General features: G+C 40.1%; 1 protein-coding gene across 1 annotated transcript in view; it reads right to left on the minus strand.

The window, feature by feature from the left end:
* The window catches only part of LOC129846233 (zinc finger protein 271-like), a 37,228-nt gene extending 26,182 nt beyond the window's left edge, over positions 1-11,046 (minus strand). Inside the window, exons 1-2 of the mRNA XM_055914237.1 lie at positions 10,481-11,046; positions 4,675-5,585 (exon numbers count right to left, since the gene is read on the minus strand). Of these exons, the coding sequence (XP_055770212.1) occupies positions 4,675-5,585; positions 10,481-10,814 (1,245 nt within the window). The 5' untranslated portion in view covers positions 10,815-11,046. The remainder of the gene's footprint in view (positions 1-4,674; positions 5,586-10,480) is intronic.
* Positions 11,047-15,139: the final 4,093 nt, after the last annotated feature.

A 15,139-nucleotide genomic window follows, 5' to 3' on the forward strand; every position in this document is an offset into this window, starting at 1 on the left:
ATGTGTCGTGGTAATTTCCTGTATTACTCAATAAAGAGAGAGAGAGAGCCAACCACACACAAGTCAGAGTTAAATTATATATTCCATCTTTAATATATATACAAGCTTCACCAAAGCCCTTTTTTGACTATCAGATCAATTCAGTGTCTATAAATGAATTCTCTGAGAGTGCTTACAAAACAATTCTTAGTTTCATTTATAGCCAAGATACACCCCTCTCAACTTACAAAGAATCCTTTACCCGAAAGAGGAGTATCCTATCGCTAGACAGCATCAGCTATAAATCATCGTTCAGTTTGATCTCCCAAGACAAGGTTTAAATCTCATGCTTGATACTTCACTGTCTACCAAAACATTACCTCATCCAATGGCATATATCAATTGTCATTTCTAGATATTCCCAAACCTGGACAAACTCAAAATCAGACAGTGAGCCTCTTAGGTCAAATACTAGGTCAAGATAAGGGCAACCTCAGAGGGGAAATACAATTGGTTCCAAACACTGCCAAACTCCTTCCCCCTATGAGAAAAGTAGGGAGTGACTGGCGTACAGACATTGTATGAGATAACTAATTGGTTCCCCAATTAATAACTCCATCCCGTCACATGGTTTAGGAATAGTTACAGACACGTTCCCATAAGAAAACAACGTTCCCATCAGAAAACAACTGTCCTCCTCCCCTTCTGATATTCTACTTAGCACCACATGGTTTAACAGATACATTGACTTATGGAGACAAGCCTGACCTCTCTCCTCTCTGGCCCCAAGTTACTAATCCCCAGCTCAGAAGATTCTAATGACAAGTATCTCACAAGCATATGATGAAAATAACATCTTATCTATCTATATTACCTAGCTAAATCTGATTCTGCCACGACACGTCAGAGCAAAACCCAAGCCATGAGGTCAAAGGAATTGTCCGTAGAGCTCTGAGACAAGAATGTGTTGAGGCACAGATCTGGAGAAAAGGTACCAAAAAATGTATGCAGCATTGAAGGTCCCCAAGAACACAGTGTCCGCCCTCATTCTTAACTGGAATAAGTTAGGAACCACCATTACTCTTCCTAGAGCTGGCCGCCCGGCAAAAACGGAGAAATCGGGGGAGAAGGGCCTTGGTCAAGGAGGTGACCAAAAACTCGATGGTCACTCTGACAGAGCTCCAGAGTTCCTCTGTGGAGATGGGAGAACCTTCCAGAAGGACAATCATCTCTGCAGCACTCCAACAAATCAGGCCCTTATGGTAGAGACCAGACGGAAGCTACTCCTCAGTAAAAGGCACATGGCAGCCCGCTTGGAGTTTGCCAAAAGGCACCTAAAGGACTCTAACCATGAGAAACAAGATTCTCTGGTCTGATTAAACCAACTCTTTGGCCTGAATGTCATGTGTCATGTCTGGAGAAAATCGTTACCATCCCGGTGAAGCGGTGGTCATGGCAACATCATGCTGTGATGTTTTTCAGCAGCAGTGCTAATTGTCCACTGGTTTTGGTGCAATTTCTCACCCATTTTGTCAGTAGGAAAGTTAATTTCCCGTCAGGCACACACATTAGTTGATTGTTATTATGAAAGTCATTTGTATAGAATGTACTTTTCCCCACTCATTCACCCCATCTCTTTACATTGCTTATTTATATGTGGTGACCTGACTGCGTCCAGACTGTCAAAGCCCCATCCTGGTAGATCTGAACCTAATTCAGCTTGGAGTGATCAGATGACAGAAGTCACATTTAGGTGCCAGGTGTAACTGAGTCCATAGATGCTCCACATCCATTACTTTGAGTGTTTTATATAATATGACTAAATGTGTTTCTTTCTGTGTGGCCGGGGCAGTCAAGAAATGGAACGGCAAGGCCACAGAACATGACATAAGCAGAGCTGTGGGAGACCCCCTCAAGCCCCTGGTAGAGCTGGGGGTGGTGTTTACCACTCCACCAGGCCTTCTGCAGGCTGGAAAAGTGGGATTGATCTGTTTGATCCATTTGTTTGTTTCAGTTCTCAGTAGTTGAATCATTTGATACTGTTTTTCATACAAAGATGGACCAAGAGTCTGTTGATTGGTCAGTCATTGGGTTAAGTTGTTTTGCAATGTTTTCAAATCAAATCAAGCTTTATTTATATAGCACATGTCAGACATGGATGCAACACAATGGTTTCACAGGTAAAAACGATGAAAATTAAACAGAAAAAATTAAACAGATATATTTAGTACATGTAACAGTATAACTTTAGTCCGTCCCCTCGCCCCGGGGGCGAACCAGGGACCCTCTGCACACAACAGTCACTCATGAAGCATCGTTATCCATTGCTCCACAAAACCTGCGGCCCTTGCAGAGCAAGGGGAACCACTACTTCAAGGTCTCAAAGCGAGTGACGTCACCAATTGAAATGCTATTAGCGCGCACCACTGCTAACTAGCCAGCCATTTCACATCGGCTACACAACGAACATAAGAGGATAAAAAAACTGAAGAAAAACAACTGAAAGACTAATGAGCAAGAAAGAAAGGAAATGCCATTGATTAAAATATTAAGAATATGATGCTATATCCAACCCAACCCAAAATATAAGCTTGTTTTTTAGAACTAACAGAGTCACTGACAACAACTAAACAGGTTTTAAGAGGGGTTCTGAAAGACACTATGGGGGTGCCCACTAGAAGTTGACTAGTAACAACAACTGGGACCTAAAAGACACTCACCATGAGACCCACTAAATCTGCCCAAGAAGAGGCAAACAAAAGAAAAATCCACAACTAACTTAAAGACAGGAAGCAAACCAAAAAGGTGGAGCAACTACAGGTGTTGACTCTCCACATCTATCAAGACAACTGGAGCACTGGGCCAGACACTCTTAAATAGAACCTGGACCAGCTCAGGTGAAACACCTTCCCACTAACGAGATGGACAAGCCAGCACAGGTGTAACACATACTGACCAACGAGGTGACACCAATCAGTGCGTCCTACGTGCTGACGAGCAAGACGTGCTAACGAGCTAGACGTGCTAAAGTCCAACCTCAAAACATAAATGGAAAAACCAAAGACTAACTAACACCTTAAGAGTTTGCTCACCAACAACAGAAAACAACTTCCATTTCACATTATAATCAACTACAATGCTTCACCTTCACCAATATAAACATGGTGTCTGTCTACTGGCAAACAACAATTACAAACAATATTTATTTTTTATTATTCCCACAAAGATTTTTCTTTCTATAGCTTCTAGAACTCTCGTCTTCCTAAAACTCACTCGCTTCTAGAACTCCCGTCCCCTTGGAACGAGCCCAAACAAAACTCATCTCCAATACGGAAAAACGTGCAGTAAAAATAAACTGTGATCCATGGCAATGCACTGGCTAAATGCAAAACACAAAACATTTTGACTGCCCCCCTTGAGACAATCAGCAACCAGGTTGTTCTCACCACAGACATGTCTGATTTCAAGAGGAAACTCCTGCAATATCCGTAGTAACTTTCCACCTCACTGCTGAGCTTCTCTCTCTTTTCAGAGTTCACTAGATAGGCATGTTGTTGGATCGGGTCCCAGTCCCCAATGTCATGCTCTAGTACATTTGGGTTGGCACATCTGAGAATTAACCTTGATATTCTAAAAGCAGGGCAACAATGTCAATATAATTATCAGTTGGTTGCATAAATAATTATCATTACCAAATGTTACATGAAATGTAAATATGAAATATTTGGTTGCATAGTTGCTTGGTAGGATAGCCCCAATGTCAAAACACAGTTTTAACATGTCCAAATCAATAACCAATATGCAGAAACAGTTTGGGATAAATTGAAAACCTAACATGTGCTATTTACACAAACATCTGCCACAATAATAATATTTTTTAAAACAAGCACCTTATAAACTGCACAAGCACCAGAAACACTGTTGTTTTGACAAGTAGCAATAAATCACTGATATCGATTAGGGGGGAAATCAGGTTGTATGTGCTGTTGAAACTAACAACTAAAAAAACACATGGAAATGGGAAATATCTTTAACCTCACTGGTTAGATGACAACCCGCAGAAGACAGTCAGCTACATTTTGGAGTGATGAATTTAAATGTAGGGGTCGCTAAACAAACGAACACAACCCTTATTTGTCATCACTCATCGATATCATGTCAAAATTAATTGTGTGACAGAAGGGAGATGAGGTTTCGCGTCCTGTTAAAACTAACAGCTCAAAAACCACACAGAATATGGGAATAATGTGTACATCCCTGATTAGAGGACAACTTGTAGAAAACAGCTAGCTACATTTTGAAGTGTTGCATTTTGATTCCAGTGGGTCACCAACGTGGTAAGTGTAACACAGCTCTATTTGTGTTAGTAACTTTTTGTTAAATCTCATAAATAATACTCTTCCAATTCAGAGCCTGGATTTCCCCCCTGAGGCTAATATCCATATCATGTTGAAATCAATAGAACAGGGGACAAACATTTAGGGTTCTACATTGTGACATCATTTAAATACTCCTACTACAATGTTAAAACATTCTACATTGTGACATCATTAATATACTCCTACTACAATGTTAAAACATTCTACATTGTGACATCATTAAAATACTCCTACTACAATGTTAAAACATTCTACATTGTGACATTATTTCAATGATATCATGAAACAACTCCTTGATGTATTTTATGTTTAATCAGAGATCTGAGACACAGGGGAAGGGAAGTATCCCTTCCCCTGTGTGTGTCCGCTTGTGTATATTCAGGCTGTTTGGCTGAGTAAAACTCTTCCCACATCGATCACAGCTATAAGATTTCTCTCCTGTGTGTGTTCTAAGGTGTATAGTTAGATAGCCAGAAGTAGTAAAACTCTTCCCACATTGATCACATAACGGATTCTCTCCTGTGTGTGTTCTCTGGTGTACTGTCAGATAGTTAGAAGTACTAAAACTCCTCCCACATTGATCACAGCTATATGGTTTCTCTCCTGTGTGTGTTCTCTGGTGTACTGTCAGAGAGCCAGATGTAGTAAAACTCTTCCCACATTGACCACAGCTATAAGGTTTCTCTCCTGTGTGTGTTCTTTGGTGTGCAGTCAGATTGCAAGAATTAACAAAACTCTTCCCACATTGATCACAGCTATATGGTTTCTCTCCTGTGTGTATTCTATGGTGTGCAGTCAGATGGCTAGATGTAAAATAACTCTTCCCACATTGAGCACAGCCATATGGTTTCTCTCCTGTGTGTGTTCTTTGGTGTGCAGTCAGATTGCAAGAATTAACAAAACTCTTCCCACATTGAGCACAGCCATTTGGTTTCTCTCTTGTGTGAATTCTCTGATGAATTTTAATGCATGATGAGGAGGTAAATCTCTTCCCACATTGACCACAGCAATAAGGTTTCTCTCCTGTGTGGAATCTCTGATGAATTTTAATGCCTGATGAGGAGGTGAATCTCTTCCCACAGTCAGAGCAGCGGTGAGGTTTCTTTCCTGTCGATCTCTGCTGGTGTTTCTTGAGGAGTTCTGATGTGGAGAGACTCTTCTCTGCCCTGTCAGCATCATGGGGCTGTTGAGGCTCCCCAGAGGATCCACGATAGTCCCGTCTCTCTCCTGTGTGAACAACAAAGTCAGACGGTTAAAGGGCCACAACAGCAGAAATCCACTGTTTATTTGAGGTAAAAGGTGAAGCCCAGAGGTCTGTTAAATTATTTTACAATTGTCTTAAGACAGTCAATGATCTCCAAAAAGGTCCCTTTCTGTGTATATCTGGTAATGAGGAAACCACTAGTTATGGATGTAGTATATCTGGTAATGAGGAAACCACTAGTTATGGATGTAGTATATCTAGTAATGAGGAAACCACTAGTTATGGATGTAGTATATCTGGTAATGAGGAACCCACTAGTTATGGATGTAGTATATCTAGTAATGAGGAAACCACTAGTTATGGATGTAGTATATCTGCTAATGAGGAAACCACTAGATATGGATGTAGTATATCTAGTAATGAGGAAACCACTAGTTATGGATGTAGTATATCTGTTAATGAGGAAACCACTAGTTATGGATGTAGTATATCTGGTAATGAGGAAACGACTAGATATGGATGTAGTATATCTGGTAATGAGGAAACCGATAGTTATGGATGTAGTATATCTGGTAATGACGAAACCACTAGTTATGGATGTAGTATATCTGCTAATGAGGAAACCACTAGTTATGGATGTAGTATATCTGCTAATGAGGAAACTACTAGTTATGGATGTAGTATATCTGGTAATGAGGAAACCACTAGTTATGGATGTAGTATATCTGGTAATGAGGAAACCACTAGTTATGGATGTAGTATATCTGCTAATGAGGAAACCACTAGTTATGGATGTAGTATATCTGGTAATGAGGAAACCGCTAGTTATGGATGTAGTATATCTGCCTGGAACAAAAATGGTGAGCAAAGATTTTAGTTTTCCACAATGTATTCTGAATATTACAGCGCAAGATCAGGAGTGCTACTGAAGGAAACTCACATTAAGCTCTGTGTCGCTAGTTACTAATTCACCACCATGGGGGAAAACTCAGGGGAGTTCTCATAGGCTGACAGCAAAAATAGCCTCAATTTCCAGGTTGCTTATGAGTGCATTTCACATTACTTTGGATTATAACTGTAACGCTCGTTTGAATCTCCTGCTTAATATGTTTGTGTTATTGTCGCAAACTCAACTGCTTTATACTTTTAAAACACTTCAACCAGTAAAATGCTCTTTAGCTAGCTTTGCCATCAGCCTGAATCTGAGGGTTTGTACATTAAGTGTTTAACAAATTGGCCCATAACTTCACCTAACAACAACATAGACCTACTGTAGGACCCATAACTTCACCTAACAACAACAGATCTACTGTAGGACCCATAACTCCACCTAACAACAACACAGACCTACTGTAGGACCCATAACTTCACCTAACAACAACATAGACCTACTGTAGGACCCATAACTCCACCTAACAACAACACAGACCTACTGTAGGACCCATAATTTCACCTAACAACAACACAGACCTACTGTAGGACCCATAACTTCACCTAACAACAACATAGACCTAGGACTATAAATCATTTAATATTTCAGGTGAAACATGGAATCTAAAATGTCTGTCATGACATTTCATAACCTGATCACTAGATAATTTTGTGAAAAATTCCACTAGGCTACTCTGTAATGTGTTGTCATTCTAAATGTCCTGAATAAAGGAAAATAGCTGTGTGTGTTGTACAATAGCCTATCCATCAAGGAACAGTTCTCTACACATTATGAGCTAAGTATCTCTGTGTGCAAACAGACTAACGAGACCCAACTGTAAATCAAGCAGACAATAACACATTATAAACATCAATTTGTTAGGGATGTTAGATCCAACGTGGAGCACGGCATAACTGTCTTTACCAGAGTAATGAATGAAGAAGGACTTTAGTTGTTTTTTGCATGTCGTGATGTTTGTCATTTGACTGTCATTCAGAAAATGATTTCCTGGATCAGCTGATGATAGTTCAACATGTGACTAACTAAACAGCTACAGTATTAAGAATGATGTGTAATTATTGAAAAACCACATTAATGACAGTATCCATTTGGGTGTTGTCAATAAAGTTAAGGGGACTTTCGGTTAGAACCATTGGATTTAGCAAACTCTGAAAAGATTGAAAACTGTTTTCCGAGCATAACATAAGGAGACACTAAATGTGACGTAGTTAGAGAGCATTTCAGAGATCTGAATACAAAAAACTGTCCCACTGCAAGATCCAGTATTTAAGTTGAAGTTCATCATATGACAAGCGTAACGTTATGACTATAACCAATGTTCCCTGGAGGAGGGAAACTAGGTACAACATACTATCAAATCCACATGTTATGACTATAACTACTGTTCCCTGAAGGAGGGAAACTAGGTACAACATACTATTAAATCCACACATTATGACTATTACTACTGTTCCCTGAAGGAGGGAAACTAGGAACAACATACTATCAAATCCACGCCTTCCTGGAATCCCTGTCTTCCACAGGTGATGAGCGTGAGGCTTGGATTTATTCCTTCAATTTAATACCGCTCTTCACCGGCCCAGGAAGGGGTGGGGCCAATCAGGTGTTGTACCTCGTTTCCCTCCTTCAGGAAACAGTAATTATAGTCAAAGTTACACTTCCTTTCAGTAGGTCAACTTCGGTACAACATACTATGGAGAAATAGATTAATTTCCCATGCCGACCCAAACGGATACTAAATTAAACGACCCTGCAAGATGCGTCAGTTTTGTCAATTTATTCATTCTTTCGTTTGAAACACTCCTGTCAATGTTGAGTAAGGACACACACCTGATTACACATATAGAGGTAGGACTAGTCTACCCGATTACACATATAGAAGTAGGACTAGTCTACCTGGCCTGAGCACAAATGTAGGCCTATAAATGTGGCTATTTGGGGATGTCTGATAGTATTTCTGATTGTCTTAACGCTGCACCACTAATGAGTTGTGGAGCTTCTCCAACTAATTTTTTCTTCACCTCAAAGAGCAGGTAAACAAAGTCTTATTAGAATCCATTACGAATGACAATAGTTGCTCAAAGTATTTGTAAATTATTTCCAGCTCTCGCCCTTTCGATAACCACCCAGCATTAAAGGGTAAAATGTAATGCTCTGATCCAGTGGAAATGTTATAAAATACCTGATTACTTCTTATTCTTTGCACAAATAGACGACAGATGTGTCTGTCCAGAACTCACTGGCGCGGGAAACTGAGGGCCCAGAATATTTTATACAATGTTGCAAGTTTGAGGACCCAGTTTATAGTTGATAGAATGTTTCAAGTTCGTTGTTGACAGGCCATGTGCAGGCAATGTGATTTATAGGATATTTATTTTTTTAAATCGGGATATTTTCTACCTGCAGGCTGCAAATGTTTTTGTTTGTTGGTTTCATGTAGGCTATTTTTACATAGTTGGCAATGGCAATAAAAGTTACTTTTAGATTTGTATAATTTTCATTTAGATGGAATGTAGATTAATCACAGACAATGATTTTGAGATACTATTATCAATGAAATTAAACTGTTTCAGTAAAATGTGCAAATGAAAATCATAACTGGCACCAGATCAGTAGAAATGGTAAGATACATTTGCACTTCAAATGTAGGTTGCCGACTGCTTGTGTAGCCAATTACCAGCAACGTCAGAATGTATGAAGGACAGCAGGAGTTGGTTCAGGAAGAGTTTCTTCTCTTCTGGTTGGGCGATATTGATGTAATGGCATGAAAATAAATTGGCTGAATATTATACAATGACTTATCAACAGCTCTAACAATTTGACCCCCACAGGAAATCTACACTGGCAATTTTAGAATATACTATATAGCCTAGAAACCTGGTTAAACTATCACTATGACATAATGGATGAATTCTAGAATATACTATATATCCTAGAAACCTGGTTAAACTTTCATTATGACATCATGGATGAATTCTAGAATATACTATATAGCCTAGAAACCTGGTTAAACTATCATTATGACATCATGGATGAATTCTAGAATATACTATATATCCTAGAAACCTGGTTAAACTATCATTATGACATCATGGATGAATTCTAGAATATACTATATATCCTAGAAACCTGGTTAAACTATAATTATGACATCATGGATGAATTCTAGAACATACTATATGTCCTAGAAACCTGGTTAAACTATCATTATGACATCATGGATGACCAGTCCTTGTATTCATAGTGTATTGAATTCAGGGGGTCGCCCTGAGCTGAACTCAAACCTGGGTCCAGTGACTCTCAAGTTAACACCTTATAACTGTTACACCAAGATGTCTGAACTTCTTGACGAGGTCCCTAGGTTTTGGGTTAAGTTTGATACAATAGCTTTCTCTATGAATTTGAGAGTGGTTATATTTCTCCAGCCCCCATCCCTCAGCTGTTTACCAAACCAAGTCTCTGGGCAGCCATTTTGTTTCTGTTTAAATCCTAGGTTGCCCTTTTTAAAAATGCCACACAACAAACAACCAATCTGCAGTTGAAACAATAACAAAGCTGTAATTCTACTACTGTTTTGCTAATAAGATGATGATGGGGTTGGAGAAATGTAACTACTCTCAAATTCATAGACAGACCAATGGATGCAAGGACTGACCATCCATGATATCAACATTATAGTTTTAACCATGTTGAGGCTATACAGTGTTGATTTACATTGTTTCTAAACATTGGAGTAAAAAAAGCTTATTTGGGGTTCTGATGGGGCAAACAGTTGAACTAAGCTCATGAGGCATGTGTTATATTCTTCAAGAATCAATGGCTATAAATAAATAATACACAGTCCATACTGCTATAACCCATAGTACCACATTGGATAACATTCACAACATGGAACAACAGTCCATACTGATTTCCCCAGTTCAACAACTGCAGAGTTTGTGCCTCTGTTTTTAAGACAGTACTTACGAGTGTTAATCAGGGAACGGTTTCTCAAAACCATCTTATGGCTAAGTTCACCGTTAGAACCATCGGACACCTTAAGATGCGTTTGGGAAACCGGGACCAGATATCCAGTTTCCTCCTCTTCTTCCTCCTCCGTTTTCAATGTAACAGTCATCTCTTCCTCCTCCTCTTTCACTCCATAAACTGCATCCTCCTCTCCTTTTACTGTAACATCCTCCTCCTCTTTCACTCTGAACGCTTCTTCCCCTTCTTTCACAGTAACGGCCTCATCCTCTACTTCTTGTTTTACTGTGATACCCGCTTCTTCTATAGCAGGGGAGTAGCTTAGTGACCGCATGGTCGGGGATGTTAGCTAGCTAGGCTAATGCTAACTTAACCAGCCCGCTAACGGAATAATAACAACACCGTAAATATGAAATTAAAACGGATAACTAACTAGACGACAGAAGAGGGTTTAAAACACAGTGGCTAATAATTACGAATACGTCTAAAGACCTTTATTGGTTCGTCTATTTTGTCTAGCAAGCTACCGAGGTGTCTGACGAACTGTTGCTGCTGCTGAAAGAAGCGTTCCGCCCACTAGATTATACGTCACAGTAGCATCATTGCCTTAAAGTCGCAGACCGCAATCTGCTGACTGGAGTGGGTAACGCAGTTGAGTAAAATGTAAATACAAATTTCAGACAAAAGGTAGGTAGGAATCAGGAACATAGCTAGTCCTAAAATATTAATTAGCCCCTCCCTAAATAATTTAATATCAATATCAATATATTTTCTCTGTGATTTCTGTTAGTAAAACGTTTACTGTTGACAGGAGAACAAGAGGAGACAATAGGACGAGGTGGATAATTGTATAATAAGGCAGATTTATTCAAGTGTAAAGATATTAGGCAAAGCGTGCGGCACGGCTCTTTCTGTCTGATTTGTATGAAATCGTCCGGAAAGAGAAAGTTTCAAGACTCGTACAGTATTATATATACAACAAGCAAAGTAGGTAGATCTGCGAGCCTGGCCTTCCGATTGGTCGATCTGGGTCTTGGGTAGTCCTGAACAGGCCTGGTGTCCACGTTCCATTGGTTCCTGAGACAGTTCTTTGTCCTGAGCTCCAAGCATGTGTTGTGTGTGTTCTGTGGTTATCATGGGGGAGGGGAATTATGTGTGTCTGTAGTCGGTGTCTTAATAAGTCCAGCATATGTCCAAGAGAAATGAGGAGTATGTGTATTTTTGTATAAAATATGGCTTATGTTGAAATGTAGTTATTGCTAGTTTCCAGTCTCTATTACAATTTCTTACATTACTTATTTTCGTCAACCGTTCCATCGCATCTTAAACTTCTTACCGGGCCGGCACTAGGACCGGGGGAGGCTGCTGCTGCACTAGTGATAGTTAGACTTTCTTCAACATAGATGGCGGACAGAAATACTAGGAGAGAGGGGTAACCCTACACAGAACTGAACTGAATCAAAGATGGCGGACAGAAATACTAGAAGAGAGGGGTACCCCTACACAGAACTGAATCAAAGATGTCGGACAGAAATACTTGGAGAGAGGGGTACCCCTACACAGAACTGAACTCAATCAAAGATGGCGGACAGAAATATTAGAAGAGAGGGATAGAAATACTAGGATGGAAGCAAATGTAAGGGATTATAACGTAATAACTAATCATGCAAAAAACATGTACAGTTGACAGGAATGTTAGTTCATGTATAGACAAACGATTATGCATTTTTTTAACATAAAATTATTTTTATGAAAATCGCGATTTAGCCAGCTAGCTGGCTAGCTTTATGGGTGTTGTGACATGAGTATGACATTGAACCAGTAGAGAATGTGAAACGCTTTATTGAAAAGCTCATTATCCAAGTGTTATAAATACAAGTTCAATCTGTACTTCAATGCACATCTGTTGTGAATTATAAAAACAGAGGAAGAAAGAGGTGGCGAGAGAGGTGTAAAAGACAGAAAGGGAAAGAGGTAAGCACATAGGAGCAGGGAAGGCAGCACATGATTAAGGAATCACAGTGCTACATAAATATTCTCTCAGTTCATCACAATTACATAAGTGTCTCTAGTCGGCCCAAAGGTTATCTTAAAAGCAGGTGAGGTGGCGATGATGGGACTAGGGGTTGGCATCCTCTCACATCAAAACATATCTGCAGACGATAGACAGAGCATGTTTAAGCCTTGTGTTTTTAGTTTTTATTCTAACATTGTTAGTCATCAATCAGGAGGTGAAATGCAAAACTGACCTGGGATCATTAACTCTGGGACTACAGCATCTCTCTGTATTTCAATGTTAAGCATCTCTTTAATAATACTTCCTGTATAATATAAACTGACCTGGGATCATTAACTCTGAAGAACAGTACCCTCTTAAAAGAGCCTTTGGTTGAGCATAGTGTAGTCTATGGTGTTGCCAGGGAACAGCACCCTCTTTGAAGAAGTAGGAGGTGAAGATCTCCTGCACATGGATTGCCTCTCTTGCTGCGTTGTTGGACCCCATCCTTGAAACATCCTGCAGAGCAGCAGACTCCTCCTCTGGGACACGGCGGCGATCTGCAGATCCCCTCCTGGTCCGCGTGTCCATCCTCATGAAGTTACGCAAGACACAGGTAACCTTCACACATCTGAATTCTTCAAGAGGCAATCTCAGATGACCCTGATCACCCAACCTTGCAGTGCCCTAGAAATGCCTTAAAGTCGCAGACCGCCATTAGCTGACTGGAGTGGGTAACGCAGTTGAGTAAAACGTCAATTTAATTTTCAGACAAAAAGTTAAAGGGTAGGAATCAGGGACGTCGCTAGAACTAAAATATTAATTAGCCCCCCCCCCCCCCCCCCTAAATAAATCAATATCAGTCAATACATTTTTTCTGTGATTTCTTTTTTTTGTCAACCGTTCCATCGCATCTTAAACTTTTTACCGGGCCGGCACTAGGACCGGGGGAGGCTGCTGTTAGACTTTCTTCAGCAAAGATATACTAGGAGAGAGGGGAACCCCTACACAGAATCAGCCCTGCAGTGCTGAGGCAAAAACAACAATGTACCTCTGAGTCCCCAGGACTGAGAACCACTGCTCTTCATTGGGACCTCTTCATATGTAGACTGGCTTCCATAGAGCTCTTTATCTGAGGACAGAAAACCTCACAAGAAACACACTTCATTATAGTCAAATTACACCACACTGAATATTATGTTACTATTATCTCCGTCCTCACTTCTAGGGACAGGAATTACACAAAAGTACCTTCCCTATCCAGAATAGCCCCCTATCTCACTGACAGTTGGGGCTGCTATCCTTTCACCCTCCTACATGGCTGATAGCTAGCTACCTACAAATGGTTTTGGAGTTTGTTTTTTACAGTAATAAATACATCAAGATAGGTAGCTAATATGAAGTTAGACAGCTGATGATATTTAATTCACTTAGCTATCTATCTATCTATATTGTATTTGAAGTTGGTTAGATAGCTAGCTAGCCAACTAGCTAGCTCATTTAGCAGCACATTAGAGTTAGCCTGCACTGTAGCTAGTTAGCTAATAATACATCGTTGTTTCTTTACATTTACAAAATCTATTTACTTACTAGAAATAGGTTCTCCCAGCCATGTGGACAACTGGAAACAGGGCAGAAAAGTTTGTAACCAGAGCACATTAGAGGATATTAATATTGAACTATGTAGCCATTTACGAAACAGACCTTCATACAAACTTGCTCTGCTGAATTCTTGACGGAGTCACAACGGGAGGCCTAAGCAGCATCTAGTCCATCTGCTGACTGGACGCAGGTGAGGAAAATGTACATTTTATTTTCAGACAACAAGTTAACTCTAGGGTACTCTCTAGGGATTCTTGAGACATCCCTACCCTAAACCCTAACCTTAACCCCTAACTTAACCATTTTAAATGTCAACTTCAACGGGCTAGGGACGTCCCAAAGATGTATCGCTACCTGAAAATACATGATCTAAGTCAGGGGTGTCAAACTCATTCCACGGAGGGCCTAGTGTCTGCAGGTTTTTGTTTTTTCCTTTCAATAAAGCCCTAGACAACCAGGTGTGGGGAGTTCCTAACTAATTAGTGATGTTAATTCATCAATCAAGTACAAGGGAGGAGCAAAAACCCGCAGACGCTTGGCCCCCGTGGAATGAGTTTGACACCTGTGATCTAAGTGATTGATAGTATTGTGGTATACATCAGTCATAAAGCCTTATTTACTTTAATGAACTACTAAAATAGTGATTTTGTCAGACAGCATAGACAGCAGCTCTACACTTTATTGACTGACTGATCCAGTCATCCTTCCATCCCTCCTCAGCCTTCCTCTCCTCTGAAGACCCAGTGAGGGTGGAGCTCAGTCAGAGAGCTGTTGAGGGACTGGTTAGGAAGAACACTTCTACAGCCAGAGGTGAGAGGTCACACATGGTTTAGATGGTAAATATTTATGTCCCCTTAGCGGTTCATCACGTCAGAAAAAGGGAATATGTTCCATCATCTATGTTTATTTAAATTAGTGCAAATTGTATTGGTGTAATTTCTCACCCCTTTTGGCTGCATGAAAGGGAATTTCACCTCAGGCACACACATTTGTTCTTTGATATTATGAAGGTAATTTGTATCAAATGTACTTTTCCCCACTCATTCACCCCATCTCTTTAT

Source organism: Salvelinus fontinalis, unplaced genomic scaffold, assembly GCF_029448725.1.
Source record: "Salvelinus fontinalis isolate EN_2023a unplaced genomic scaffold, ASM2944872v1 scaffold_0484, whole genome shotgun sequence".
In the NCBI taxonomy this organism is placed as follows: domain Eukaryota; kingdom Metazoa; phylum Chordata; class Actinopteri; order Salmoniformes; family Salmonidae; genus Salvelinus; species Salvelinus fontinalis.